Source organism: Chinchilla lanigera, unplaced genomic scaffold, assembly GCF_000276665.1.
Source record: "Chinchilla lanigera isolate Chin_1 unplaced genomic scaffold, ChiLan1.0 scaffold00003, whole genome shotgun sequence".
Taxonomy (NCBI): domain Eukaryota; kingdom Metazoa; phylum Chordata; class Mammalia; order Rodentia; family Chinchillidae; genus Chinchilla; species Chinchilla lanigera.
The window spans coordinates 2,212,980-2,240,137 of NW_004955404.1; the positions used below are offsets into that span (position 1 = coordinate 2,212,980).

The 27,158-nt window shown below is 53.3% G+C and overlaps 1 protein-coding gene across 1 annotated transcript in view; it reads left to right on the forward strand.

Annotated features, from left to right (window-relative positions):
- The window catches only part of Col4a1 (collagen, type IV, alpha 1), a 131,132-nt gene that overhangs the window by 16,787 nt on the left and 87,187 nt on the right, over positions 1 to 27,158 (forward strand). Inside the window, exons 3-7 of the mRNA XM_013516808.1 lie at positions 21 to 238; positions 574 to 737; positions 4,230 to 4,291; positions 5,145 to 5,329; positions 6,941 to 7,002. Coding sequence (XP_013372262.1) covers positions 21 to 238; positions 574 to 737; positions 4,230 to 4,291; positions 5,145 to 5,329; positions 6,941 to 7,002 — 691 coding nt within the window. The remainder of the gene's footprint in view (positions 1 to 20; positions 239 to 573; positions 738 to 4,229; positions 4,292 to 5,144; positions 5,330 to 6,940; positions 7,003 to 27,158) is intronic.

The window sequence follows — 27,158 nt, forward strand, 5'->3', positions numbered from 1 at the left end:
CTCCCGGCCGCTCCCCGCAGGGGACCCTGTGGGCTGCGGTCGCGCGACCGCCACCGAGCCTCCTTTGTTATGGTCCGGCGCGGAGAGTTAGGGAAGCCCTCCCGGCCCGGGGAGAGGGAGAAGCCGTGCGCTGCGCGGCGGCGGGGCGAGGGTGCTCGGGAGCCGGCGGCGGGATTCGAACCCGCGTCGCCACCGCGGTGCTCCCGGCTGGGCGCCTTCACCTGCCCCGGGCGCCCGAGTGGGTCGGGGCTGGAGGGTGGACGCGCGGGCCGCCCTGCGCAGAGCCCCACGCGTGTGCCCGGGAGTCGCTTTGGGCGTGTTCCTCTTGTTTGTGGACTCTGGTGTTTGGGACGGAACGGCCCTGGGCCCTACGCCTGGAAATAGCTGTCTCTTTGGTTTCCCACGACTTTGTGTAGCCCGAGGCCGCGGGAGAGCGAGAGCAGGCGCTTCTGTGCATCTGGCTTTCCGAGTCAGCGTCCTCCCCTCGCTCCTTTGAGTAGTTTAAAAATCACGGCCACATTTGTGTGTGAGTGTAAAGCTAAAGTGAAACTGCGTCCCCTGTTCCACGCGCAGACTGCAGTTTTCATTTCCTCCGATTCTGTGCTTGCCCAGAGAGGCTCGCGGTGTCGCAGCAGCGGCTGCCTTCCCCTCCCGAGCCGCTGCAGCTCCGAGCCTTCCCTCCCTCAGAGAATAAGGGCCCCTGCTGTGAGCCTGGCCGCCGCAGCTCCGATCGGAAGGTGTGGCCTCTGCACACCGCTTTTCCCCTCAAAATACTTAAAAAGGAGTTTTGCTGGTTGCCAGATTTCCCATGCTTACTTTTTAACCATTTCTCAAATCTTTTGATTTGTTGTTATTGTTGTTTCCTTTTTAAGAATTTCACTTCTCTTCCAGAAGAATGCTGCTCGCTAACTCGGCTGTGCGTGGAGTTTTAACTGTTACTTACTAGGATAAACTCACTGCACACACCCTGCTCCTGCAGCTGAGGGTTGGCTCTGCGCGCCAGCTCCTTCCTTGGGCACGGAGAGGACCGCGGTCACATTCTCGGTTAACCCCGGGTGCCCCCTCACCCCGGTCTCCCCTGCCCTGCAGTTTTAAGTGCCCCTCTGTGACAGTGACAAAGACCTTTCAAAGGAGCGGGCTTGAGAACATTTTATATGGGTTTAGAAATACTGATCCAAAGGTTTCACACTTCTGAGGAGAGATTGTTAGGCCTGAGGGCCGGGCACATCAGAGAAAGTTCTCTTGGGAAATAGGAACCCTGTTTGGACGGAGATGTTCTGATTGATAGTGTTAGCAAGGCAGAGCTAATTGGAAGAGCTAGCATTTCAAACATCCAGCACTTAAAAAAAAAAAAAAAAAAAAACAAACTGCTCACATAGGCAGACTCCCGTTCTTGCCTGAAAAATCAAACTCATCACTGTTGACTTTTGGATTATTTTAACTATTTTCTAGAGGCCAAGCGCATTCCTGACCAGAGCTTTGCTTTGTCCTTCCAGGTATCTAAAGTGGCTTAAGACACCTGGTATGTGGCCCCTCTGGCAACTGACCTCACAGATGTTATTACATTGTAATTTTCCTGGCTAAATTAGAGAGAAGAAACAATATGCATAGGACTTGTGGGCATCCAAGAAAATTTATTCAAAAATAACATTTTGGTAATTTTTAAATTCATCTCTCTTTTCATGTCATCCGTAACATTTTTACTTGGCTCCTTCCAAAATCAGCTGTTAGGGTAAAGCAAGATGTTGAAATAGCTCCTATATCAATCCAAGTAAAATAGAATTTAAAAATAAAGTTTAAATAAGATACTGCAGCTCTGTGAGATCCTGACGTGGGAGCCAGCAGGCCTGACTCCTGAATTAGCCGCTTTTTTGGGTTGGGTCCTGCTGTACGTCCAGACCAGGCGTGCCTACGGCGTGCCAGGTGTGAGTTCCACTTCTTAGTGTTTTGTTTCCTATACTCAAGGCTGTTTGGTTTTGCACTTGACCATCTCTGCTGAAGTCCTGGCTCATTTGGTTTCCCAAACCCCCGTTCCATTCCTCTCCCCACCTTTTCTTTCTCAGCCAGGAGAGGAGGAGCAGGGTGTGGCCCGCTTTGTCCCCCACATGTCCTGGTCCCAGCTTCTCCTCATGGTCATGCACCCCGCTTCTGTGATTTCTTGGGGTTGGAAATGTGATCTTTCACCAAAATTTGGGGATCCCTGCCCAACCATCTTATCACCTCCTGGCCATTAGTCACTGCTGCTGGGACTGAATGACCCAGAGCTCAGACAGAGTGAGATTTAATTCCCTGCGAGAACGGACCGCATTCCACTGAGCTGTGCCTGAGATGAGCAGGCCGGCCTCCCCGGGGCGGCCCCAGAGCAGCGCGTGGGGGTGGTGCTGGTGACCTTGTCCTCAGTCGCAAGCCCTTTGTCTGTGGAACGGAGTGGCACTGACCAGTACCTCGTGTGGCTCTTACAGAAGCATCAGTGCCCTAGTGAGTCACATGGGTGCAGAGTGAGTGTGCTTATGAACAAGAGGACCCTACCTTCCATGTCTTCTTTTATTGAGCAGGTGATTGGGGCACTGGGAATCTCATGACTCAGTTTCCCTGGCAGAGCTGCCCCCTCCTCTCATGGGCCTATTCATTCTTCTTCATCCCTCACAGGTATCTAGGACCCACACCCCCATGCCTGCTGCAGCCAGGCACTGTCCACGAAGTGGGTGACTCTGACCCCTGAAGGTCCAGGAAAGGGGGGACGTGTTGGGAAAAAGGTCCCTATAGTCCAGGCTGGTCTGTGCTTCAGTGAAGGGAGACCAGGCCACAGGCGTGGCCAGCTTTGGAGAATCAGGAACTTCTGGAAGACCATTCCACCTCTAAAGTATGTGGGAGAGATAGGAGCTGTAAAGATTCCGCCTGTGCGCTCTGCTCTCAAGCCTGAGGGTCTTTGTATTAATGATAACCTGAAAGTTCCCTCCTTGGAGATAGCAGATGCCATTGTTTTGATTGTTAACAATCTGGTGGCTGACCTTGAGTCCCCAAGGGACAGAGAGGAATGGAGGGGCAAGGTCTCAGGGCTGGACAGATAAGGAGTCCCAGCTCCTGGCCTGGAGAGTCCCTGGGTCCCCTGGGGTGCCAGGGAGTTCCACATGGATGGCTGCCTCTAGGCAGGAGTGCCTGTAGGAACTGACCCAGAAAACCTACCCCAGCCCGGACAAGGACAGGGAGCTCACAAACCCTACATTACTCATTAACAAGCCTGTCGGCTTATTTCTAGTTATTTAGTGAAGAGCTGGTAAAGATTTTGCAGACAAAGGAACTCCCAAGGGATGAGATAAAATCAATCCTTGTAGCTATCGGGCAGGGCATCGACTGAACCAGGGATGTTTGTTAGCAGCAAACACTGCTGAACAACCCTTCTTCCCCAGAGGAAAAGGGATTAACCTCGTTAACGTGTCTCTCAAGCAGGTTCAGCCTTCGGCGCTCCTGGGAGAGCCTAAGCAAGAGCCACAATAGAATGCCTAAAATAATAAAAATAATATTGTTAGGGCATTGTTCCTGCTGCTGTTATTAAACAGCCGCTAAAAAATGTCAGCCAGAGAACAATACGAAAGCCATCTTCCTCCCATTCTCATCGGACAATGGGGCAGGCTGTGTTCTAATTGTGCATTTCTTGGGGGTGTTCCGCCCTGTGAGGGGACCGGGTTGACACTTATTCCGTGTCCTAGGGCCCCTTCCCTGCCTTGTCCCCAGCCCTGCACGCCACGTGTGTCTTGGGGTGGCTCTGCTGCTCCCACACGGGGTGTGGGGGGACCCAGGCTCTGTACCTGGGATCTGCTCCTGGGTCCCCGTTGTGTCACTTCAAGAGGGCCACGCCCAGCCTTCCGGAGCAGGCCACCTCCGCTCCCAGACTCTGGCCCTGGGTCAGTTCCCCCTTAGCTAGCTGGTGCCCCCTGCTGTTTCCTGCGGCCACGCCCTCCTCACTTGACCCCAGCGCTGCTGCCATTCGGCTGTGAGGAGTCACAGCCTCCTCTTCCTTGCTCAGGGCACCCGGCCATGGCCCTCACATGTCACTGGGTGCCTCGCACTTCTCCCTATAGGCCTCCACCCTGCTCTCTCCGCCCTGGAGAGTCTGCTTGATCTGGCCTGATGCTTGGTACTGCAGGCCTGTGACTCGCTGACATGGGTCTCCCAGAAGCCCTGTCTTCGCCCCACCCCCGCTCCTGCTCCCTTCTGCTTGCTTCCAGGCTCCTGGGTTGCTTGCAGCTCTAGGGTTGCACCTTCTCAGGCAGCCTCCTGGGGGTCAGAGGTACGGTGTGGGCTGTTAAGCACCTGGATTTTAATTTTTATTACTCGTTTGTTTAGTTTAGTTTTTTTTTTTTTTTTTTTTGTGACAGCGGTTTCGCTATGTAGCAAAGGTCTCTAACCTGCCATGATCCTCCTGCCTCAGCCTCCTGAGTGCTGGGGTTGCAAGTGTGTGTGTGGCCATGCCTGGCTGGATGTTTAAAATTCCAGCTTCAGTTAGAATTGTTGCTGTGCTCTCAGAAGCAGTGCTGTCTGGCTGAGCCGCTGGGGGTTGTGTGGGTGCAGCAGGCATCAGGTGCTGTGGGTTGTAACCGTGGCCTCGAGGCTCCGGGTGGCGTCATCTGGGTTGGCGCGGATACCCCTGCCAGTTGGAAGCCGCTCGAGGACATAGCTTTTTAAAACTCCAGTACTGTCTGGGAGAGGCCCTGGCGAGGAGGAAATCACCAATTAATCCCTCGTAATTGGTTCTGATGTGTCTGCTGCTGTCCTGAGGCTCCCTGTGGCCCAGGACCTGGATGGCTCCTGGGAATGATGTCACTTCGGCCATCCCTGCGTGTTAGAAGCCGTGTGGGGCAGAAGCCAAAGGAAGGTGTGTCCCTGAGCGTGGGGAGCGACCTCCACCCAGACTAAACACGGCTCGGGAGCGTACACAGCACCCAGTCTTGGCGTAAACAGTTAGTCCCACGTCTTAGCAGTGTTCTTTGCAGGAGCTTTGTAGGCTTGGGTTCAATCTGCACCGCGGCGAGGCATCTCCTGTTACCCAAGTTCTGAAGCTCCCGTGAGGTGCAGAGGGTGAGAGAGACGCCAGGCGCCCACAGCGGACAGCAGAGAGCACCGGGCCTGGCGGGGGGCTTCAGGAGCCGCGCTGCCCTTGGGAAGCACAGCCGCCTGCCTCATGGGCTCCTGCTCTTGGAGGCCGCCCCCGGCTGGGAGTCCCTGCTTCGCATCACTGAGCACACCTCCACCGTTCGGGCGCCCTCACCGCGGGACCTGCAGGAGTGGGCAGAGGCAGTTGCTGGTCCCCTTCCCCCAGACGCCCTGCGTGGGGGCCGCTCACTGTCATTCCCTCGGGGGAGCTAGGGATGCCGCACTCCTGTGTTTGGGCCACTGTTAAAATTGTTAAAAACTTTTGGTTGAGTTTCTGATTTAGAAAATAAAGATGTTCCTCAGGCAGAGCAAGAGCTGATGTTTTCCAGTTGTAACTCGTGTTTCGGTGTTCCTGGAGTGCCTGTGCACCCTCCCTGCAGCCACGCCCTCTCTCGGAGTGGTGCCTCCCTAGGGCGGAGGACCCCTGGCAAGGTGTGTCTGCTGGCAGAAGGCCAAGTCTTACCTGACAACTTTTTTTTCTTCAGTCATGTGGACTGAACCCAGGGATTTGGCACTGAGCTACATCCCCACCCCCTTTTAATTTTGAGACAAGGTGTCCCTAAGTTGCAAAGTTGTCCAGGCTTGGCTTGAACTTGGCATGCTCCTGCCTCAGCCTCCCAGAGGCTGGGATGACAGCTATGTGCGCATGGAGCATTTTGAAGCTGCTAGTTCCATTTTTGCTTCCTGTCTCAGCAGATAGCAGATAAACCCAGTGAAGGCTACCTTGGTATTTTCCCTGCATTTTTACTAAACCAATAATATTAATATAATTGAATTGGTGGAAGGTTTAGCTACTACATCTGTAAAAGTACTTTATGTTTATAGAGTAAGCATTTTATTTTTGTGATATAGAAACCAAAGTTTATTTAAAAATTCATCATTACCCTTTTATGTAGTCAGTGCATTATTTTTGAGTATAGGATTCTCTATTTCCAGGAGCACTGGCTTTAACATGTTACTTTAGACACAAGCAATTTTTTCCTGATTACCTTTAATTTTTGAGTTAGATTTTTAAAACTAGCACAATAACATCCTAGTGTCACATTATTATTCCTCAGCTGAGTGCAGCATATGTGCTGGGACTGGCCTCTTCCCCCTCAAGAGTGCTATCAGGTACATGGTTTTACTAGGGAAAAGGACACAGAAGGTCCATTTTGGACCAGAAAGCCAGTTTGGTCCATTTTCATAATATCCATTTATTTTTGCGACAAGATCTCCCTAGGTAGTCCAGGCTGCCTTTGAGCTCATGGTGATGCTCTTGCCTCAGCCTCCTGAGTGCTGTGATGACGGGTGTGCCCTGGCACGCCTGGCTGATAACGTGCATTTGGGAAACACTTCACTGAACTTGGGGTCCTAAATAGAAGTCCTGTGGCTGTCAGAGGAGCAGGTTCCTCTCATTCGCAGGACCTCGGGTTAGCCGGACAGAAGACAGGCCTGTTCCCCCTCGGTGCGGCAAGGGGTCAGAGGTCGCAAACGGTTGTGGAAAGGAGTCGGCTGCAGGTGGGCCCATCCAGGCTGGCTTGCTCTGCAGGGGCGGCACTTGCTGCGCCAGGGCGGCACCACTCCTGTGTGACAGGAAGGCATTCCACTTACTAGGAGCCTAGTGGCCGCTCCGGGAAGCATTTCAGGAGAGCTCTCTGGGCCCCGCCCTGTCTGTCCAATGAGGTGCAGGTCCTCAGAATGCAGTGCAGGTACCGTCATGGCGTATTCCACGGCTCGCCCGGTGTCCCCTGGGGGCTTGAGAACGCACCCCGCGTTCTGAGTCAGGGGCACACAGGGCCCTGAGAATCTGCATTTTGCAAGGATGCTGGTGCTGCTGGTCCAGAGCCCAGGGCTGCCGCGGCCCAGGTAAGGTCGGGCGGCTGGGTGGGGACCTCAGCTTGTGCTCGGCAGAGCGGACTGATGCACGGGGCGTGGCCGCCCTCGGCTGTCTTCTTCCTCCTGGGCTGCTGATGTTGCCAGCAATTCCAGTTCCGGCCGTGCCGAGTCCTGCGTTCGGGGGAGGGCCGGGCGGGCGGTCCCGGAGCACGCATGCGCTGCACCAAGAAGCGGACGCCGGTGGTGAACGTGGCCTGGTTGCCTGGTCCCCCGGGCTCCTTCTCATCAGAGAAGCGCCCTGAAGTCCGGGCTTTGCATCCTTGGTGGCAGGTTTCAGCCCACGCACCTGCCCAGCGCCCCGAGGGGGTCCCTCCTGCCTTGGCCGCCAGGCTCCCCCCGGGCAGGTTTCTCCTTTGTGGCTTATCAGGACCGAACCCATTTCCTGGAGATGAAAGACCATTTAGGGTTAGTGGTTTAAAATAACTCCTAAATTTTGGTCAGGAAATGGCCTATAAAATTAAGATAAAGTTGCCAAGGCAGGAAAGTAGGTCAGGGATGCGGAACGAGACCATCGCGGATGGTGAGTTTAGCCTCTGGATCACGTTTATTTTGGAAAAATACGAAAGCCGGGTCCAGCATGAATGATACTCACTGATAAGCGGGGGCTAACCTGGATCGCATCGCAGGGGCCGCGCAGCAGCCATTTGTTTGATTTATCCCCGTTCAGAGCTTATCTTTCACAAACATTTTTGTGTCGAAACATCATGCTAAGGACAGATGCTTTTTGTCAGTTTGTTAAAGCAAGTCTCACCAAGTAGCCATTGGGCGCCTTCATAATAATTAGATTTTGGTTTCCCAAGTACTTGAAAATATTAAGATTATATTTCTTTATTCTGGAACATCCAGGCTTTTAAAACTTTTTTAAAAATTATTTTCAAAAAATAATTTTAAATTATTTCCTGTTGACTTTAAATACTTTCTTTTCATGGAGGTTATCATCCATTTATATATTATGAGATGTGTTTTTTTTTTCCTCTACTAGATCATTCACTTATGGTCTTTATAACTTTGGGCATTGTTTCAGGCTAGCAGCCAACTTTGTAACCAGAGGTCCACTTCTTTTAACATTACTGAAAATGAAACAAGGCTAAGAATTCACAAGCTCAGGGTCTGCCTCTGGCACTTAAAGTTTGTGTAATAACTGTGTATTGAGCTCGTGGCCTGGGTTGGAAAATACCCAGGTAGAATTTTTCTTGTACTTTGAATTCTGATATGTAGCCAGGGTAAAGTCAGAATCATTTTAATAATGGTATGATAGGCGCTCTATTATACTGAAAGATTAACGCTTGAACTGTTCTCTTTCGACCCAAAAACCTTTTTCACTTAGTCTCTGAAACTCTAGAATAGAGCCTCCTACAATTGCAAAGTCTGGAACCAGAGGGGATGGGCAGCTTCCTGACCTAGCATTGCCGCCTAGCCATGCATTCAGCTGTGAACTCACAATCTGGTCACCTTCCCAAGCTCTGTCTCTGAGTTAGAGACCATTTCTTTGGGTGATCCTGGGAGGTGAACCCAGGGTCTTCACGCTGAGCTGTATCTTCAGCCCTTTTAAAAAAATTATTGATTTGAGACAGGGTCTTGCTAAGTCACTAAGTTGCCAAGGCTGGGCTTGAACTTGTGATTGTCCTACCTCAGCCTCCTAGAGGTATGCACAGGTATGTGTCACCATGCCTGGCTTATGTGAGGCTTGAGGGGACATTTTAGACCCAAGATATAACACTTGCTCACCATTTTTCATGGTAGAAAAATGTCACTGGTGGTGGTGGGGAACCCTAGGCACCTGCAGAGTGGACAGCTGGGAGCTCAGCTTGGGTCAGCTCAGAAGGCCCTTGGCAGGAGGATGTGAGAGGGAATGTGAGTCTACACAGATGGAGGGTGGTTATCTGGCAAAAGTCCTAGGAGTGGGATCGCCCTGCCCAGGTGGCCGCAGGTCTTCTGTAGAGATCTGTGTGCCCTGGGAAATGAGTCTGCTTGATACATTGTTGCACTGAATGTCATTTATAGGATACTTCAGTATAGGGCATGTATCCAGCAGACAGAGCTGAGATCCAACCTTGTAAAGGAGAAATTTTTTCATATATATAAGCATATACACCTGTGTATTGTATTTTTATACCATGCTTTTGTGATGTACTGCTTATATAAAATAATGCCATTCATACATTGATTGATGCAATAAATACACATCACACACCCATTACCTGTTAGGCACTGTTCCAGACTTGGGAACAGATAGAATAGCTGCCCTAAGCATTGTTTATGGAATGCACACAAACAAGCGATTTCTACCTTTCAGCCGGCTCAGCTACAAGTCATTTAGAAAGGTGCCCCTTTTGCAGAGTGAGAGTGGCTCAGACCAACCTTGCCGTAAGAGCCAGAGCCCTCTCTGGGAAGCAGAATACTCTATGTGTCTCTAAAGTACACCCCTGAGTCCAGCAGATGTTTGGGGCTCTCCAGTTTTGAGAAAAGTCTGCAGTCCCTCTACAGTAGGAGGTGGGTTAGCTCAGTTCTCTGCCCTGTCTGGGACTGCAGCAGGGCAGCATGGGGAAAGTGCTTGGGTTCCCGTGGACGGAGTCATCAGATGTGGAAATACCAGATGTAGGAGTGGGAGCAAGGCGACAAGCACAGCGGTGAGGATCAGGGAGTGTGTCACAACCGTCATGACGCAAGTGTGTTGTCCTTTGCCTTAAAATTGCCTTGCCCTGCGGCCAAGTCGGTAGGGCCCTGTGAGACCCACAGGCCAGCAGGAGAGGAGGTGCTTTCACCATCAGCAGAACACACCCAGGGCCCTGCAGCAGCAAAGGACATGGGGTCCTGCACACTTTCTGTGTGACTGCAAACCCCGAGAGACGGGCCTGTGTGACACCAGGAAACCGGGCTGTCCCCAGGCTGCTCCCTGACTCAGCCCAGCGCTTGACCCACCAGCACACAAACCCTTTTCTATGGGTTTGGCAAAGGTGAAACTATTCCAGGGACCTGGGGGTACCAGGCTGCCTGGACAGAAGCAATCTGAGTTTTGAGTTTAGGCTAAGTGAATCAGAAATGGAACGCCTGTTGCTATGAAAGAGTCTAGTGGCTTACACAAGAAAACTGCAGTCAAATTTTCTTGGCAAAATGTGTTGGCAAATCGTCCTAGAGAGTTGGCAGTGCCTGTACTGTATTAGCCTGCAACTGGGAAGAGCTGCTAATGAGGGGAAACGGCAGAATGTGAAAGTCTCTGAGGACATGTGTTCTGCTACAGAGCCCCTTGGTGGGAGATGATTAGAGGCGCAATCCTTGATTTGCTCTCTTCATTAGAAGTTAAGTGTCAGCGAGTGCGGAGGGGCAAGCTCCCCTGGCGTTTCCAGTGCATCCAAGCCCGAATCGCGAGGCTGTATCTGAGTCCTGTCCGACCTCGTGACTCCTGTCACAGTGACAGATGGTTGACAACACCTCCCGGAGAGGGCACCACCCTTCTAATGCACCTTGCTCTGCCCGTGCGCGTGTGCACCTGCCAGGAGCCGCTGTTCCCTTGGAAGCTGCTTGGCAGAGAGAAGGAATTAGGCTGCGTCTCTTGTCAGTCTCTCGGCACTCAGGTGCGCAGGCAGACCAGCAGCTTGCAGCTGGCGCGAGTCACAGCGCGTGGCACCGGGGCGCGGGCCACCAGGGCAGGCTGGATTAGCAGCTCCACGCCGCGGTCTTCCTTGCACTGGAACTGTTTGGGATGCTGCTCCTTTGCGGCGGGTGGGGGCAGCATCACCCGCATCGCGGCCCTGGCTGGTGGGTGCAGCAGTCACCGAGAGGACATTGAACGTGGAGGACGTTGCTAGCGGAAGGGGCGTGGCCAGCGGAAGGGCGTGGCCAGCGAAGGGTGTGGCTCGTTGACAGGGCGTGGCTGGAGGGGGCGTGGCTGCAGGCGCTTTCAGGAGACAGCCCCGGGTGAGCAGGTCAGTGGGAACTGAGACTGTTGATGGCACCCAGTTTCTTTTTCCATGAGCGCAGGTCCACTTCGAGCGCGGGAAGGGATGCTGTTAGCCACGGACTGGTTTCCCTCGCTTTTTCTACTGGTGCATACCCTGGGCATCTCCTCGTCCCCTACACGGAGGTGACTGTCGCAAGGGATGCCGCTCTTCTCTGCTATCCTCTGGCTGCGGGAAGCTGCCCCGCAGGGTGCTGGGGAATCCTCCTGGGCTCCCTTCGGCCGAGCCTCCCTCCGGGTTAGGACTGCAGACGTTTGGTCCCTGCCTCTTTTGCTGGTTAAAATGAATTAAGGACAAAAGGTGGTTTAGAATACAGAACTCCAAACTAGAGTTATGTGGAAGATTGGGAGTCAAGAATTCATAGTGGAAGCTGGGCATCTCGGTGCACGCCTGTAATTCCAGCACTCGGGAGGCTGAGGCAGGAGGATCACCGCAAGTTCAAAGTCAACCTGGGCTATATGATGCATTCAAGGCCAGCCTGAACTACACAATGAGAGCTGGTCTCAAAAGAAAAAAAGAAGAAATTCATAGTCTCGAGCACAGCAGGGCTTCTCTTCCTGGGTGCCTGCGAGTGAGAAGTGCGTCCAGGAGGCCGTGCCTGGCTGTCTTCTCGGCTTGGACTGGGGGGACTTGGTAGCAAATGTCTGCAGCAAGAGCTGTTGAAGTACAGGCCAGAGCCCAGCCCGATCTCGGCAGTGGCCAGGAGTGGAGCTAACTGGCCTTGTGGAGACGCCGGTAGCCGGCCAAGGCGGGCGGCATTGGCAGCGTGCTCAGTGTCTAGATGAACGCGGCGTCTTATCTCCTGCTTTCTGGAGCCACTTGTGACCTTTGTGTGCAAGCTGCCTTTTCTCAGCAGTGCTTCAGTTCTGTCTCTGCCCTTTTGCTCCCAGCACCGTGGGGGGGGGATCACTATGCAGGCGGGGGGGCGGTGCTTCTTGGCAAGCGTCTGTTGACTGACCAAGCGATGGCCAAGGCCATGCTGGGGTGTTGGAGTTTGGAGGTAGACATCAGATCCTGCATCTGCTGAAGGCAAAACTTTGTGATTCTTTTAAGAGCTCAGCACACAGCTGCCGGATTGGGAGGAAAGAGAAAGGACCTGCGGTAGAAGCTGGGCCTGACAGAGGCCCTAGCAGGACCAGGGGCCCGTGGGGCTGTGTGCCCTGGGCGTGGGTGCCATCCGCTGGCGTCCTGCATGCGGACACTGCATGCTGTGTTGTGCGCCTCAGAGGCCACCGAGGTGGAGAAAGGGTCGTGAGTGTCCTGGCCCCGGCTGCTTTGCCCGTGAGCTCAGTGGCACGATGGAGGACAGGTCCTGCACACGCCAGGCGCTGTCTCTGCATGGGCAGCGGGCTGCATGGGCAGCAGGTTGGGGGCAGACCGTGGCGACCCCCATCCAGGCCCTCCTTGCGGTGGAGGTGCTGGGAGACACCGAGGCTGTGAGAAGACAAAATCCCATCTTTGGAGGAATTCAGTTCCAGTGTGGAGCTGTCTGAAGGACAGGAGCCTTGCACCCGGGACAGGAGAATTGTACCCGGGGCGCTTCTTGCTGTAACAGGGTCTTATAGCCAGAGCTCGAGGCGTTGGGCAGGGGTGCGTGTGAACGGCAGGGCCTGCGGGTTCCTGGTGGTGGAGGAGGAGGCCAGTGGGTGTCTCTGCCTCCGTGTACTCGCTCCAGGCCAGCTGGCCCAGCCCCTTCCCGTGCAGCCCCTCTTCTGGGCTTTCTGGGGAGCTCGACCGCCCAGCTCCTATCCCCACATTTGGTCCTATGCACTGTTCCCTGAGCACCTGTAGCCAAAGACACTAACAAAGGGCCCTAGGTCACTGGCAGGGTCAACCCCAATACAGGGATGAGAGGTGGGGGCCCTGGCCTCCTGGATGGAAGCAGGGTGAGGTTATGGGTGTGGATGGGTGGCGGGCCTGGGAGCGGGTATGCCGTGGGAGAGCGGGTCCTGCGGAGGAGCAGCTGCCCAGGGAGGTGGGGACCGTGGTTGGGAGCGAGTCCAAGGGCCCAGGGTCACCGGGTAGAGGGGCTGTGGTGGGAGCCAGGTGGGTGGGCGAGGCCACTCCTCTTTCAGGGACGCGCTGGTGTAAGGCAGACGTGTCACCTGGGTCGAGCGTGCCCATGAAGAGGGTCGATCTCAGGGAAGCGAAGTCTTAGCCGTCAGTTCTGAACAGTGCAGTGACATTGTGAGGCCAAAGCTACACTGCCTGTTCCTTTCGGAGCCTGGAAATCAAAATTCCAAACCCCGCTGTCTCTGAGGGCCATGGCTTGTGTGTGTGAGCCAGGCTGAGGGTCTCCACACTTGCTGCATGGCCGAAGAAATGAACTTTAAAGAGCTTTGAACCAGGCTCTCAAAGAGAAGAAAAACTGCACAGCGTATACGGCAGTGCATAAAAAGTAGTGACTGTGAGATGGACTCTTCTGTTTGGAAAAACACTACCTGGCCCTGCCACGTGAGCAGAGCCGCCGTGCCTCTGTCCAGCGCCCACCTCCTTCTTGGCCTCAGACTTCTTCTCTTAAAACCACCCTGCTTGTCCTCCTGGAGGACGTGGACGTGGAGAACACCACAGCCTGACCCCCGAGGGAAGTTGGTTTCCTGTGGAAGATGGAGGCAGGTGTGCAGCTGCAGGCAGTGGCCACCAGGAGCTTGGACTCCTGGACTCCTGGCCCACCTGGACGGAGCCAGAGATGTTACTGTGTTGCCCTGCAGGTGTCCGAGCCTGTTCCCCATGACACTGTGGCCTTGGGTCTGCAACACAGATGTGTGATCTGCAGTGTCGCCTCCGTGGGGCTTGAGGTCCCCGTGCGCTGCGTGAGCGAAGGCGCTGCAGTGACTCCAGCCTGGAGCGCCTGGCCCACGGCTTTGGAGAGGAACACCAAGGACAGGCTCCGATGTTGTGAGACCCACAGCAGCTTCGTGGAAGTGGGGGTGTGCAGGAGCCTGGCGCCCCAGGGAAGGTGGCCGGAGGGGACACGGAGCCCAGGGGGAGGGTCGCTGGAGGGCTCCGGGCAGCGTGGGGAATTCAGTGCCGGGCAGGTTATGGCCCTCGCCCGGCTCGCGGAGCTCCAGATCGTCGAGGTGAATTAATGCTCATTCTTTCTTTCCAATGAGATTCGTGTATTTGTGGGGTTCTGTTTCTGCCTGAAGCAATTCCACACACTGTACAAGAGGCTTCAGCTGCAGAGCCAGAGCAAGTCTTTCGGTCGGTCTGCCTTGGGTTAGGGGTCTTCAGATCTTGGTTGCAGGAGGCACAATTCTGCTAACCTCTGGGACCCCCCCCATTCTTTATAAACTGGCAACCGGATGTTGCTGTACATGTTTCCCTGGTTCGGCTGCGTGACCGGATGTGAGTTTCAGGTCTCATCACGGTTCAAGGCTGCTCTTTTCCGAGAGGAAGTGCTTGACCTTCCGCATGTGCGTGTGGGGTTGGGGTCCTACCTTGGTCCCTCACAGGGTGTGCTGCGAAGGTCCGAGTGGGATCTGTGTGAGTTTCCTGCTCCTACACAGCTCAGAAGCACCCGGAGGCATGTGTGGGTGTATGTGTGTGTGCGTGTGTGTGTGTGTGTGTGTGCACACGCACCTGCTTTTCAGCCTCTTGACCTGGAGCTCCCTCCAGCCCATCCTGGCAGGGTTCTTGGGACGCAGGATCCTGAGGGGGCACTGCCTTTGCTCTGGGTTTTGCTGCAGGGCCAGCTTGCTGCCCACCTGCCCGCTCCAGTTTCCAGCCATCTGACCTTCGGGGAGGGATTCAGTGAGCGGGATAGAGCCCAAACGCAAGCTGGCTTGGTTCTGCTCTCCAGTTGAGTGGAGAACCGAGCCGTGGAGCGGGTGGGGCTTTCTCATTTGGAGAGGAAACTGGGAACTTCTCAAAGATAAGGTATTAATAGGACTGGAAGTGGTGTAGACTTGGAGCTGGGAATATTTACACTTGCAGCTGCGTGGAGCAGTCTGGAGCAATATCCGATATGGCTGGCCTTGGGCTGTGGGGCGGGGCCCCGTGCCGTCTGGCCTTCTGCTGAGAGTCACAGGAGCCCGAGGAATTCTGGTCCTATTGGTGCAAGGCTGGATAGACACAGGTATGGGTGTCCTTTCCCTTTGACTTGGAGCAGGGGAAGGAGCCCCTTTCCTGCGCTCCCCTGTCCCTTGGCCCCTGGGTGTGCGTCCGTGCCGGCGCCTTCCATGCCCCTCGGTGGGTGGCCACGGGCAAGTGAAGGTGCAGGCGGACAGCTCCAAGGCTCCCCCTCGCCGCCCGCACCCAGAGTTTTCCAAATGCCACTCCTGAATTTTCTGGAGTTTTGTGCTCCCTCCAAGCCCGCCTCACAGAAGAGTTCCGAGGCCCGGATGCACCGCGCGGGGTGACCTCTTCCCAGAACCGGTCTGTGTGATGCCTCCTGGGCGGAGACACGGTGGAACTGCAGGTGGCAGCTGGCACCGCTGGCGGGTGGGGTCATCCGGGCTGGTGCCGGTGACCTTGCCAAGCCAGGCTCAGTGGCTGTGTGTGGCTGGGCCTGGTTGCCAGCTTGGGCGACCCTGCCTCGGCGGCTTGGGGGCCCCGGGGAGCCGACTCCTGTCTCCACCGGTTCCAAGGTTCTCCTGCCCTGCAGACCCCTTCCCAGCTGACTCTGAAACACTTCCGGCCCAAGGCGAGCACCCGGGCCTGCAGCATTAGGAGGAGAATGCCCGGCTGAGGCTGTGTTCCTGTCATTGCGTTGGGGGCGGAGGCTGGGCCTCCGATCCGAGTCCCCAGGAGCCGAGCCCTGAGTGAGGGCCCTCTGTTCAGAGCACATGTCTTTATGTCAAAATCTATGGCAGTAAGCTTCATTTTTTTTTTTTTTTTGTGGTACTGGGGAGTCAAACCCAGTGGCTCTCTACCCTAGAGCCCTCCTCCCCTTTATTTAAGTTTTTTGAGACAAGGTCCTGCTAAAGTTGCCCAGCCAGAACTGGAACTTTGGATCCTCCTGCCTCAGCCTCCCTCAGTGCTGGAATTCCAGGCCTGCGCCGCTGCTCTGGCTCCACAGTGGATAAGAGCAGTTCTGGCTTGTGCCCCAGTCCTTAATTTTGAAAACAACTTGTGTCAGAACATAGGTGTCTGTCCTTCAGTTTTAAACACGACAGAACCCAGATGCCTCTCAGAAGTGCTCTGCTGACAGCCTCAGCCCAGACACGTGGCCACAGCTGGGCTGTGTGTCACTTGGAGAAGGGCCCCATCCTGGGGCGGGGCTGCAGGACCAGGCCCCTGGCCTCCTCCTCCTGGCACAGCAGCTGGTGGTCAACGTGTAGCTCGCTCGGAGGGGAGGAAGTAGGCAGAAGTGTGGGTGTGGCCCTTGCGGCTGCCGAGGGGCTGGTTGTTTGCTCCCACGGCCCTGGTGCCCAGACAGCGAGAAGCCCACTCAGAGGGGAGGCTGCGCGGTGCTCCTGCTCGTCGCCAGCCTTCGAGGTGCTGTGCGAGGTTCGGCGGGAGCCACGAGGAGCCTCCGCCCCTGCCTGCTGGTGATTGCAGCAAACAGGGCGCACCTGTGCGGGAAATCTAGGTTCGCTCTCACGGCGCCACCTCCCGTAAAACCTGGTGACACAGAGGGCTCAGAGGGCGGAGGTGTGCTTGCTCTGTTCCTTCAGGGCCTGGAGACCAGTACTGGGGTACTGTGTGGACTTTTCAATACTGGGGTATTGTGAACCCCAGGACCTCTGCAGCTTCTCAGCTGTGCTGCCTGCTGGGTTTGCGCCTGGCCCTGGGGTCCGCCTGCGGAGCTAGGAGCTGCGGGATGGTGTCAGTCAGGTCTTGGAGACATAGCTGTGGCTTTCAGGCTCCCAAATTCTGGAGTTTTGGCTTTCCTCCCCCTCAGCTTCATTGTGACAGGTGTTTATGTCAGAGTGATGCTGAGGAAGGGCCTCCGAGGAGGGCGGAGAGGGACATGCGGCCTCTCCTTGGACAGCTCCACCGGGGGAGCCATGAGGGCTGGCGTTGAAGTCTGGACCGCTGGTGCTACCCAGCAGCCCCATCTGGGTGGTGGGCAGGGGGCTTGGGGAGCACAGGCTGTGGCCTCTGCACTTCGCTCCCTCATGAGGCTTGGGCAACCTGTGAGAGAGGACGGGTACTGGGGAGGACGTGTTTCTAAAACACTGCTTTCTGCATGAAAGGTGCTTCTGAAGACTGTGGGCAGCGCCTATGGGCAGGTGAAGCCCTGCAGCCTGGAGTCCCCGGCGCTGCCCGAAGCTGTGGCTGATGCAGGACGCTGTGGTTCTAGCCAAAGGGAGGCCCCACCGCTCGCCCCATGCTGCCCACATTTGACCACAGAGGGGCCCCTGCCTTGGCATGGGGACTGGGCGAGCGCCTGGAGGGACACTTCTGTGTGCTGGTGTGCACATGTGCATGTGAGGGCATGTGAGTGCATCTGATGCACACACATAGGTACACAGGTGCACATCGTGTGCGAAAGTATGTGTGTGTTGTGTATGCATGTATGAGGGTGTGTGTGTGAATGTGTGTGCAAATGTGTGCATGCGCACGTGTGAGAGCCTGTATGCATGTGTGAGGGAATGTGAAAGAATGTGTGTCTGCACATGTGTGTACTCAGGTGAGCATATATGCAGTGTGTATGTGAGAACGTCTGAATGCATGGGTGTGTGAGTGTGTGCAAGTGTGTGTGTGTGTGAGTGTGAGTGTGTGGCTGGTGCCTGCACAGAACCCAGACGCCCCAGCCCCGCCTGTGTCCCTAGCTGTGGATGGGTTCACCTCCCGGCTGTGTTACCAGCATTAGTGTGCTTCACTTTTGCTGATCAGTCAACTTTAATAAACATCAGAAAGCAGAGGTATGATGTAAAAACTGACTTGTCCTAAAATCCGAAGGTCTGTCAATCTTCCTTCGCTCCCATTTCTCTTTCCCTGAAACCTCCGGCACCGTGGCTGTTTTTCCTGGCTGTGTCGTCCTCTTGGGTGACGGTTGTGCGACTCCTCCTCGGCTGCTGTCTCCTGTGCTACGGTGTCACCAGCATGGTTCAGAGGGGGCACGCCATCACGGTGTCCAGCTGCTGCAAGTGAGCTCTAGCCTCTACGTCACGGGCTCCCCAGCCCGGGGAACCTAGATGGGACGGATCGCTGACTCTCCCTTTGGATCTGAAACGTGCAGAGCTGTGGGGTCCATGTCCGGATCCCCGAGACAGCAGCGTCCAATCCAGGTTCTCCTCCCATGGAGTCAGCTCTGAGCACTGCTCCCTAGCTGAACACTCATGAGCACCTAAAGGACTTACTGTGGAAGCCCAGGCAGGTGCCCATCAGGCTCAGGGACTCAGAAGACACGCTGATTTACTTTTGGTAGATGTGCTCTCAGGGGGACCCCTGCATGGCGCAGCCCCGTGCTGGGGATTGGGTGGGACCCCTGGTCGTGTCAGGATCGCCGTGTACCTGGACCTGAGTCTTGCTGTAGTCCCTGTGCCTGGAGAAGTGGTGGCCAGCGGTGTGTGGGGACCCACAGTCCTGACTGAGCACCCCATCTCAAGAATCCTCCTCTCAGGGCTCGGCAGCACCTGGGATGCTCGACGTGAAACCTGCCGCCCGTTGCACTGGAAATGACAGGCTGCTGTGCCAAGAACTCTTGTTCCCGCTTTGTCAGCGACCAATCAGAAGTGCGAAGATTTTCTCTGAGCTCAAACCTGGGCTGTGAGACCCCTCCCCATCTCCATGTCACCGTTCACGCTGGCCCCATCCAGTGTGGAGAGAGCTCGAGGGGAGGTGGGCCCAGAAGTGTCATGCACCGGAAACCAAGACCCGCTGGTGTCACCAAGAACTGTCCTCAAGCAAGACCTGCCGGAGAGTGCCGTGCAGGTGTGGCCAGGCAGGGCCCGAGGCCAGGTACCGGGTTAACAATATCCCTCAGTCTTCAAGGGCTGATCAGGTCCGCAATCTCCCGAACGAGTGTATGGCGAAGGCTACATGAAAAGAGGCAAATGGAATGATTTCAGGGCTTCAGGAGGATCAAAGCTCTTTCACAGAATTCAAGATTCTCTCAGGCCTAAGACCAAGATCTTCTCTGGGTGGCTCGTATTTATTTGCTTATCAGAAGTGAGGGGAGTACTCAAGAAGGGCAGAATTACTCAAGGATTAAATTAATCCACCCAGGAGTGAGATACCTGAGGCTATAGTCTTTATGTAGTTGAGGTTGGAGCCAGGTGTTCTTGGCTGTGATCTTGTCTTATCCTTTGAGGCTTTCCAGCTTGATCCACCACTACAGGTTTAGTAGGGATTAGTGACTCACAGAGGTTCATTCACTATGAGTCTGCCATTTCCAGACAAGGAGCCTAGGCCTTGGACAGACTCACAAGTGAACATGAAAAGCCAATTGATTAATTTAAGTCCTGCTCAGGGCTGCTTCGTAGTGGTCTCCATCAGCCGGGGGCATCACTGAAGTGGCCTTGGGTTTCAGGGGCACATGAGTTGTAGGTGGCTGAGGGTCAGGAGAGGCTGCAGGGACAGGAGGCTTGGGAGAGGCAGAGCTTCCACTGACTGTGTGTGGGCAATGCTGCTGGGTGGGTTGCAGTCACTGGCACACCCAAGGAGGACTGTGCTACTCGGGGTGGTAGACTGCTGGACCGCAGGGAGGAGGAGGAGGGCTTTGTTGTGCAAGAGCTCCTGGCTGGGAGTAGCTGTTTGCTCCAGGCCCCTGAGGTTTGTAGGGAGCAGGCACTGTGCTCAGGAGCACTGGTTTCCCAAGGAGTCCCATGGCTTACATTTGGACTCCTGAGTCTTTCTGGGAATTGATGCACGATTGTAGATGTGCAGTGGCCTTTCTGTGTGGGCTTTTCATGGGAGAGATCCAGGGCTCTCTCCACTGGCTTCGGTTTTGTTTCCCGCCACCCTCTGCGCGTCACAGTCTCGGCCCTGTCCCCGTCCCCCTCCTTCTCTTGGAGGACCAGGTGGGTTCCGGCCACTGCAAGCCTGGCCACTCCTTTGCTCATTACCAAAAAGGGTGAAAAGAAGAACTCAAGTTAATCACAGGCTTTGAAATGAGGTCAAGGCAGTGGGCTTTGCAGGGCACGGTGTGCGTTTGAAATGCGGAGAAAGGCGCAGGATTTCTGTCCCTCCCACTTTGCTCTGGGAAATCGTAGCTCCAGCCATGGGGGACAGGGGTCACCCTTCCCAGAGTCTTGTCATCCCCAAACAATGTCGCTCTCGCAGCTGTTCCCCCAGGAGGACCCGGGAGAGAGAGTTTCACAGGCCCGGTGGCTGCCGCGTCCAACATGTGGCCGGGGCTGCTGGCTAGAGATGTGTTTACTGAAGAAGTGGAGAGTCGTAGAGTTGTTGTTGCCTTCAAACGGCTGAGAAATGGGGCATATGGTTGAGGTGCGCGGAAAAGCCCTTCCTTGCCCATCCAATTGAATTGGGCTCCTCCGTAGGCAGAGTGTGGTGATGCCATCTAGGTAGGCACACACACGGAACACGGCGTGTGGAAAATGAAGGAAGGACCCTTGCAGGCAGATTTTGGATCTACCGTATACAGTCAGTTTATTAAGACCAAGGCTGTGCAGAAGGCTGTAGACCGTTGAAAGGAAAAAACATTCACCTGCAGATGCGTGTTTGTGAATTGTCACCGCGGCTACTGAGGCTCGAGGTTTACTAGTAATTTCAAAGGGGTTTCAGCAGTGACTGCTTTTGGGACCTGGCACACCCAGTCTGACTCTGCAGAGGTGGGTGGGCTGGGTCTGTGTCTGCAGAGGTGTGACATGCAGAGACCAAGCCACGCAGCACCCCTGAGCCAAAGCACAGTCATGGCAGAGGGGGCGCGAAAGTTCTATAGAATTCATTTTTAGAATACTTTCCCCGGCAGCACAAGCACAGAATTGTTTTCATTCTTGGTGGCATAATGGCGACTTTGTGATATGTCCATGAGAATTATGAAGTATGGAATGTGACTTTTATTTTTAAGATTTGGAGGGAACTCCTTGCGGCGTTTCACTCCTGACCTTTCCGTGGGGCCTTGCGGTTGGTCGTGGCTAGGGAGTGGGCTCAGAATGTGCGTTTTTGTTGTGTCCGAGATCTGGGCCCTGGGCCTCGGAGTGGTACACGCGTCACCGGGAGAGGATGGTCAGTTGCTTCCTGTCGGTTCACCGACCAAATTAAATCGTGGCATTTCCGTTCTTTTAAAAACGAACCCTAAAAAACACAGCGTTCTCTATTCCTGTCAAATTTCACCATTTAATGATAGATTTAGAAAGAAAAGTGAACTCCAGTTTTGCCAAACCAAGTATTAACAGAAAGAGAAAGACAGGAAGAGGTTGTCAGAAAGGGAGTCGGGGTGACGTTAGTAAGGGGCAGGCGTTGGTGTTGGCAGAGGCAACGCAGGTTGGTACAGAGCTCTTGGGACCCTGGAGGGTGGTGGCTGGTGACAGAGAGCAGCCAGCCCCCGACGTCAGCCCTGACACACCAGGCCCACGGTGCAGAGAAAGCCAGCGTGGGAGGGGACGAGGGTGTGCGGGCTGGGCCCAGGGACAAGGTGGATCAGCGGTATCGGGACTAAGGATTTGATATCTTGGGGGTCAGGGAGTGGTGGGAGGAAGTTGTGCTCTACACTTCCGGGTGGCCCGTTTGGACGCTAGGAAGTTTTACCCTGCAAGTATAGACGTGCGAGGTACACACTCGGCGTCTGCTGAGTGCCTTCTGAAGACTGTGGGTGTGTGGTCCTGGGAACCCCAGGGAAGAAGGGGAGGGCATCTAGCCAGGCGGAGTAAGAAGCAAACACACACAGGTGTGTGGGAAGATGAGGCTTCTGTGGGAAAGGGGTCCAGTGTCTGCGAGAAAAGCCTGTTTAGGTAAAAGCCAAAATACAGATAAAGCAAAGTGGTTAGCAACGTTTATTTTTTTTGTCTTTTTGAGACAGGGTTTTGCTGTGCAGTTCAGGCTGGGCTTGAGTTCACTATGTAACCCAGGATGGCCTTAAACTTGCAGCGATCCTCCTGCCCCAGCCTACCTAGTGCTGGGATTGCAGGTGTGCGTCACCACACCCGGCTTCTGCAACATTTAAATGGCAGGTCTTGAGAACACTTGTGGCCTAACTTGAAAACCGCCCCTGGAGCTGGGTGACAAGGCACTGTATGCAGACACAGCTGAGCTATTTGGGCAAAATAGGGAAAGGAGAAAGGAAAAAAGTGGGCCAACCCACCGAGGTGAGGACGGAGGTCGGTGTGGTCGCTGTCCCCAGGCACCAAAAGGGAAGGGGCTCGGGCACAAGACGCCATCGGTGTGGACTCAAGTTTCCAGGGTGTGGGGGACTCACAGAGGTCAAAGCTGGATGACAGTAAAAGAAAAGGAAAGAAAGAAAACTGGAGGAGAATGAAATAATGTCTGATATGGTAGAAAAAGGAAAAAGAAAGGGAATGGAATTTGGAAACCAGAATAATCATCTGAGAGGTAAAATGTAGCATTTGTACTGTGGTAAAAGAATATTTTTCTTCCAGGTACCAGAGGGGCCGGCTATGTGATTTTATTGGCTAACCAATGGTTTTCAGGTTTGAAACAAGTTTACTGGAACATTATCGTGATCGGAGCCCGCTAGTAAGACCTTTGTCATGTGTCCAATGAGCGGCAGATTAAGAAGGGGACGCAGCCCACTGATCGCCGTGGGCAGGGCAGGGTCAGCTGTGTGGGCTTCTCCACCCTCCAGGACTAAGGAAGGTCTTTGACTGGGCATCACCTGACCTTTGCTTTGAGACACCGAGGAAAAGGGGTGGGATTCCTCTGAGGTGCTGGCCGTAATGTAGCTAAGGGGCAGATTTCAGAGGGATGGCGTTTCCCTGGGTGGCAGCCCTGTCCCCTGCCCGGGGGAGATGCAGCCCGGACTGGCCCAAAACTGCAGAGTAAATGAAGGGTAGGAAATGGCATGGAGAAATGTTACGGTGCCAGTCAGAAGCATGTTCATTGAGCGTTTACCTTGGGCAGGAAATGGGTATCCTTTGGGTGGAAACCCCTTTAGGAGGCTCTGAGGTTGGTACATAGCACTCTTGTGGATTTGTGTGAGGCAGATGGAAGGAAAGAAGGGAGAGAAGAAGGGAGGAAAGACAGAGGGACGGAAGGAAAGAGGTCGAACCTAAACAGCAACCTGGGGAGTGCTTTTATAAATGACTTCAGAAACCCTGTGTAGAGCATCAGATGAAGAATAATGCTTTCAAAGTGCAGACAGGTGGCCAGATGTTTCCAGAAGCAGGCCATGAGAGTGCAGCACTCAGGCAAGAATCGAAAGGGCGGGGAATAGGATATGCAGAGAAAGTCAGAATTCGGCTGGGCTTGTGAGCATTCTGTGACGGAATCCGGGAAAGGGCTGAGTGGGAAATGGAACCGGGAAGAAAGGCAAATGTAAAAGTCCTGTTGGTGTAGGTGCTGTCGACAAGCCCTGGGTCTGACGACACACACTGCCTTCATCATACCGTCACACATGTCCAGCCACCGCGGCGTAAGCGGCTCTGTTGAAACTCCTTTTGTAAGATCTTCTGAGTTCCTGGGAATATTTAAAATTTGTAACCAGATGTACTTCTCAGCAAAGGGGGCAGGAAATGAGAAAAGTTCCATTTGTAATAATTTTAAAAGGCAAAAAAGGCAGGGTACGTGTGAAAGAATTAAAAATTTTCCACCAAACACAGCAATACTCAGATGAATTACTCAATCATTGTAAAAGATGATATGGGAATTCAGGGACAGGGACGCCAAATAGATATTGAGAAATCTAAGGAAATAAAATTGGTAGGGGGAAGGGAGAGTGAACTTTCACTCACTCAACGGCAAGGCTTGGTAAAGGGAACAGGAGGACAGAGGGTGAAGTCTGTCCCAAGGACAGCTGGGTGGGGACAGGAATCTTCTAGAACCGGAAGGAACTGTCTGGTTCTGGAGGTCAGAGGGCACAGTGTAGGCAGGTGGCTGCTGGGTCCCCAGGACACAGCCCGGGGGAGAGAACGGGGGATGCTGGTAGCTGGCCACCAATTATCCTGGTATTCTCTGAAAACTGTGATAAAGAGGTGTTCAGGCAGATGAGTCATGACATCAGAGATTTCCAGGAAAGAGAACAGAGGAAATAAAGAATACCACAGAGCCGGAGAGCTTGTGTCGGAAGCTGGTTCTCAGATGTTGTGTTGGTGATGTGACACTTTACAGAGATGCGTGATCCAGAGGCCTTGCGTTTCCATGGCCAGTGCAGGAAGGTCAGTCTATTCAAGCTTCAGAGATGTGAGAATGCGCTGGAATGTGGCTCCCAAGGAACATTCCAGGAAACATGTTGAATGTATTGGATGCTGGAATTTACCAAATGCAAGTTTCAGTGGCGTAGCCTCCTGTACACACTGCACACTGACTACCCTGGAGTCCCGATGTGTGCCTGTTGGCCAGGTAGCTCATAGCAGAGCTGGCTTGGGAGAGAGCCCTGGTCCAGCTTCAGGGGCCAGTGGGGGTGCGGCTTTCCTTTTTCTTCTTTTTACAGCACTGGGGTGGAAGTCAGTACTTGTAGCATGCTGTACAGGGATTCTACCACAGACCTATGCTCGAGCCCATTTGTAAAAATCTAGAAAAGCATTACAAACTTGCAGCCCCCAGTCTAGAATACTTGTTCAAAAAAATACTAGAATACAATGCAGGCCAAAGCACATGTGACAGCTGAATTTCCCCACGGGCCCCCAGTTCTCAATCTCTGTTCCAGACTTTGTGTCGCAGAGTTCGTACTGTGCTATGGGGATTGCCTCCATGTGTGCAGAACTGGAACTGGAGCTGGTGGCAGGAGAATTGGGTCTTCCCACTCTGTGTCTGTCCTGATGGGCTGGTATGGAATTCCCTGTGGGTGATTAGATATTTTCAAGCATTATTTTGTAGACAATCAGAACATTAAATACCTAGTAGAATCCCTAGTAATTGATAGCACGAAATTAATTCTTACCTATGTACTTGGGTTATTTTGTACTTAGCATTTTTTGGGGAAAAAAAAACCTACGTGAAAATGCTGTGGGTGTGGTGGGGCCTTGGCGGGGGAAGCGTTTGGCAGTGCAGTGGGGATCAGCCTGGAAGGCCAGGACTCGTCCCTAAGGGCGAGCAGAAGGCCCGTCAACATCTGTGCTAATGTACTGGGCCAGGCGCTGGAAAGAAAAGGACAGGCCGTGTGAGTCACCAGTGGAACATCATGCAGATGTTCTCAGCTCTGACCCATCTTTCACAATCTGGGGTCAGATAGACACAGTGTTTTTAAAAATGGATTGTGCGTTTAAGAACAATTTTAGATTCACAGCAAAATCGAGAAGAAGGTCGAGTCTCTATGCTCTGGTCTTTTTTCATATGCTTTTTGCATATATTTTATCATATATATCTGGTCTTTTATCATATATTCCTACCCCCATCCGTTTTTTTTTTTTTTTATTCCCTTGAGTCTCTTATAGGGCAGAAAAATTAATTTCAATGAAGCTCAGCTTCTTCTTTCTCTGATGGGTCACATCCTTGGTGTCATATCTAAAAAGTCATCACCAAACCCAAGGTCATCTAGATAGTCTCCTCTTATCTTCCAAGAATTTTATAGTTTTGTATTTTACATTTTGATCTGTGGCCCACTCTGAGTTAGTTTTTGTGAATGGTGTCAGATGTGTGTCTAGATTTATTTTCCTTGTGTGGCTGTCCCATTGTTCCAAAGGACTCCCCTTGGTCCATTGGATCGACACTGTGTCGAAGCTCACTTTGCTGTATTTATCGGGGCTTGTATCTGGGCTCTGTAGTCCATTTTATTGATCTGTTTGTCTGTTCTCTTCCATACACCACCACACTGTCTCAACCTCGGTTGCTTTAAACTAAATCTTACCATTGAGTAGTTTCAGTCATTCAATTTTATTCCTGTCTCTCAATAATGTGTTAGTTTCTCTAGGACTTTGCCTCTCTGTGTGCTCTAGATTCAGTTTGTTGAAATGTACAAAACAGTTTTCTGGGGTTGCACTGAATCTGTAGGTCAGTTTGGGAAGAATCGATATCACGACAACATTGTGTTTTTCTGTCCATGAACATGGGATACCTCTCCACTTGCTTCTTTGATTTCTCTCACCAGAGTCTTACGGTTCTCTTCATATGGGTCTTACTCATATTTTGTAGATTATACCTAAATGTTTTATTTTTGGTGGTGTTAATGTAAATAGCAATCGGTTGGGTTTTCAGTGTCTGATTCCACTGTTCATTGATGGTTTATTGGAAAGTGATGGACTCTATACACTAACCTTGAGTCCTGCAAACTTACTATAACCCATTCTTAGTCTAGGAGCTTTATTGACAGTACATTTTGGATTTTCTGCAAAGACATGTATGTTAGCCACAGTGTGCTTTTAATAGCTCTAATTTCAAAGTGGAAATATTTGAAAGATAAACTGGATAATGCAGTGCATCCTCAAGTAAAGGGGTTCCATATATACTTAAGAATGTTTTGGAGTTAAAGTGATTAAAACTGTTTTGAGTATTTTTATTCGTGTTCCACATGGACACATATATATATGTAGAGCCATACATGTGTTCTGGCCCTTTCTCTCTCACTGAGGGTTGCGGCAGATGGCTAAGCTACTCCTCCTGTAAGAATGGTGTAGTAAGAACAAGCCATGCGTGTGCTTCTATCATTTTGAAAGTTTCATTTTGCCAAGGGGAACTCCTTTTGGGACCTTCTTGTCTGTTTGTGTTTGTGGGAAGAGTCTAGCGAGAGGGCCAGTGGCAGCTGTGTGATGACACACGTGAGCGGAGCATTTTAGCTGGCATCCCCGGGGAACAGCTGGTCTTGTTAGCTTTCAGCTTCCCCAGTGCGGCTGCTATTCACTCCGGCTTCCCTTTCAAGTACTGGGTCCTCTCTCCTGGCCAGTGCGTGGGAACGGATGGGTGCTAGTGAGGGTTTCTGAGACAGAACACGCATCTTGCCTTTGCTCTTGAGGGACTGGCAACATTTCAAAGACAGGTACCCCTGCTACACCATCTGTTGCAGAGGTTGGCGGTTCTGCCCCAGAATCTCCAAACTGTAGCACGCGCTGCTTGGGGACATGGGTTTCCTGGGCTGGGGAGCAGGGAGGCGGCACCCGCAGATTCCTAAGCATGTACCCATTCCTGCGATGCCGGGGCATAAGGAGCAAGTCCCGTGCTTATCAGCCCCGCTGCTAGGTTGCTTTGGGCTCTTGTTCCCTTTTT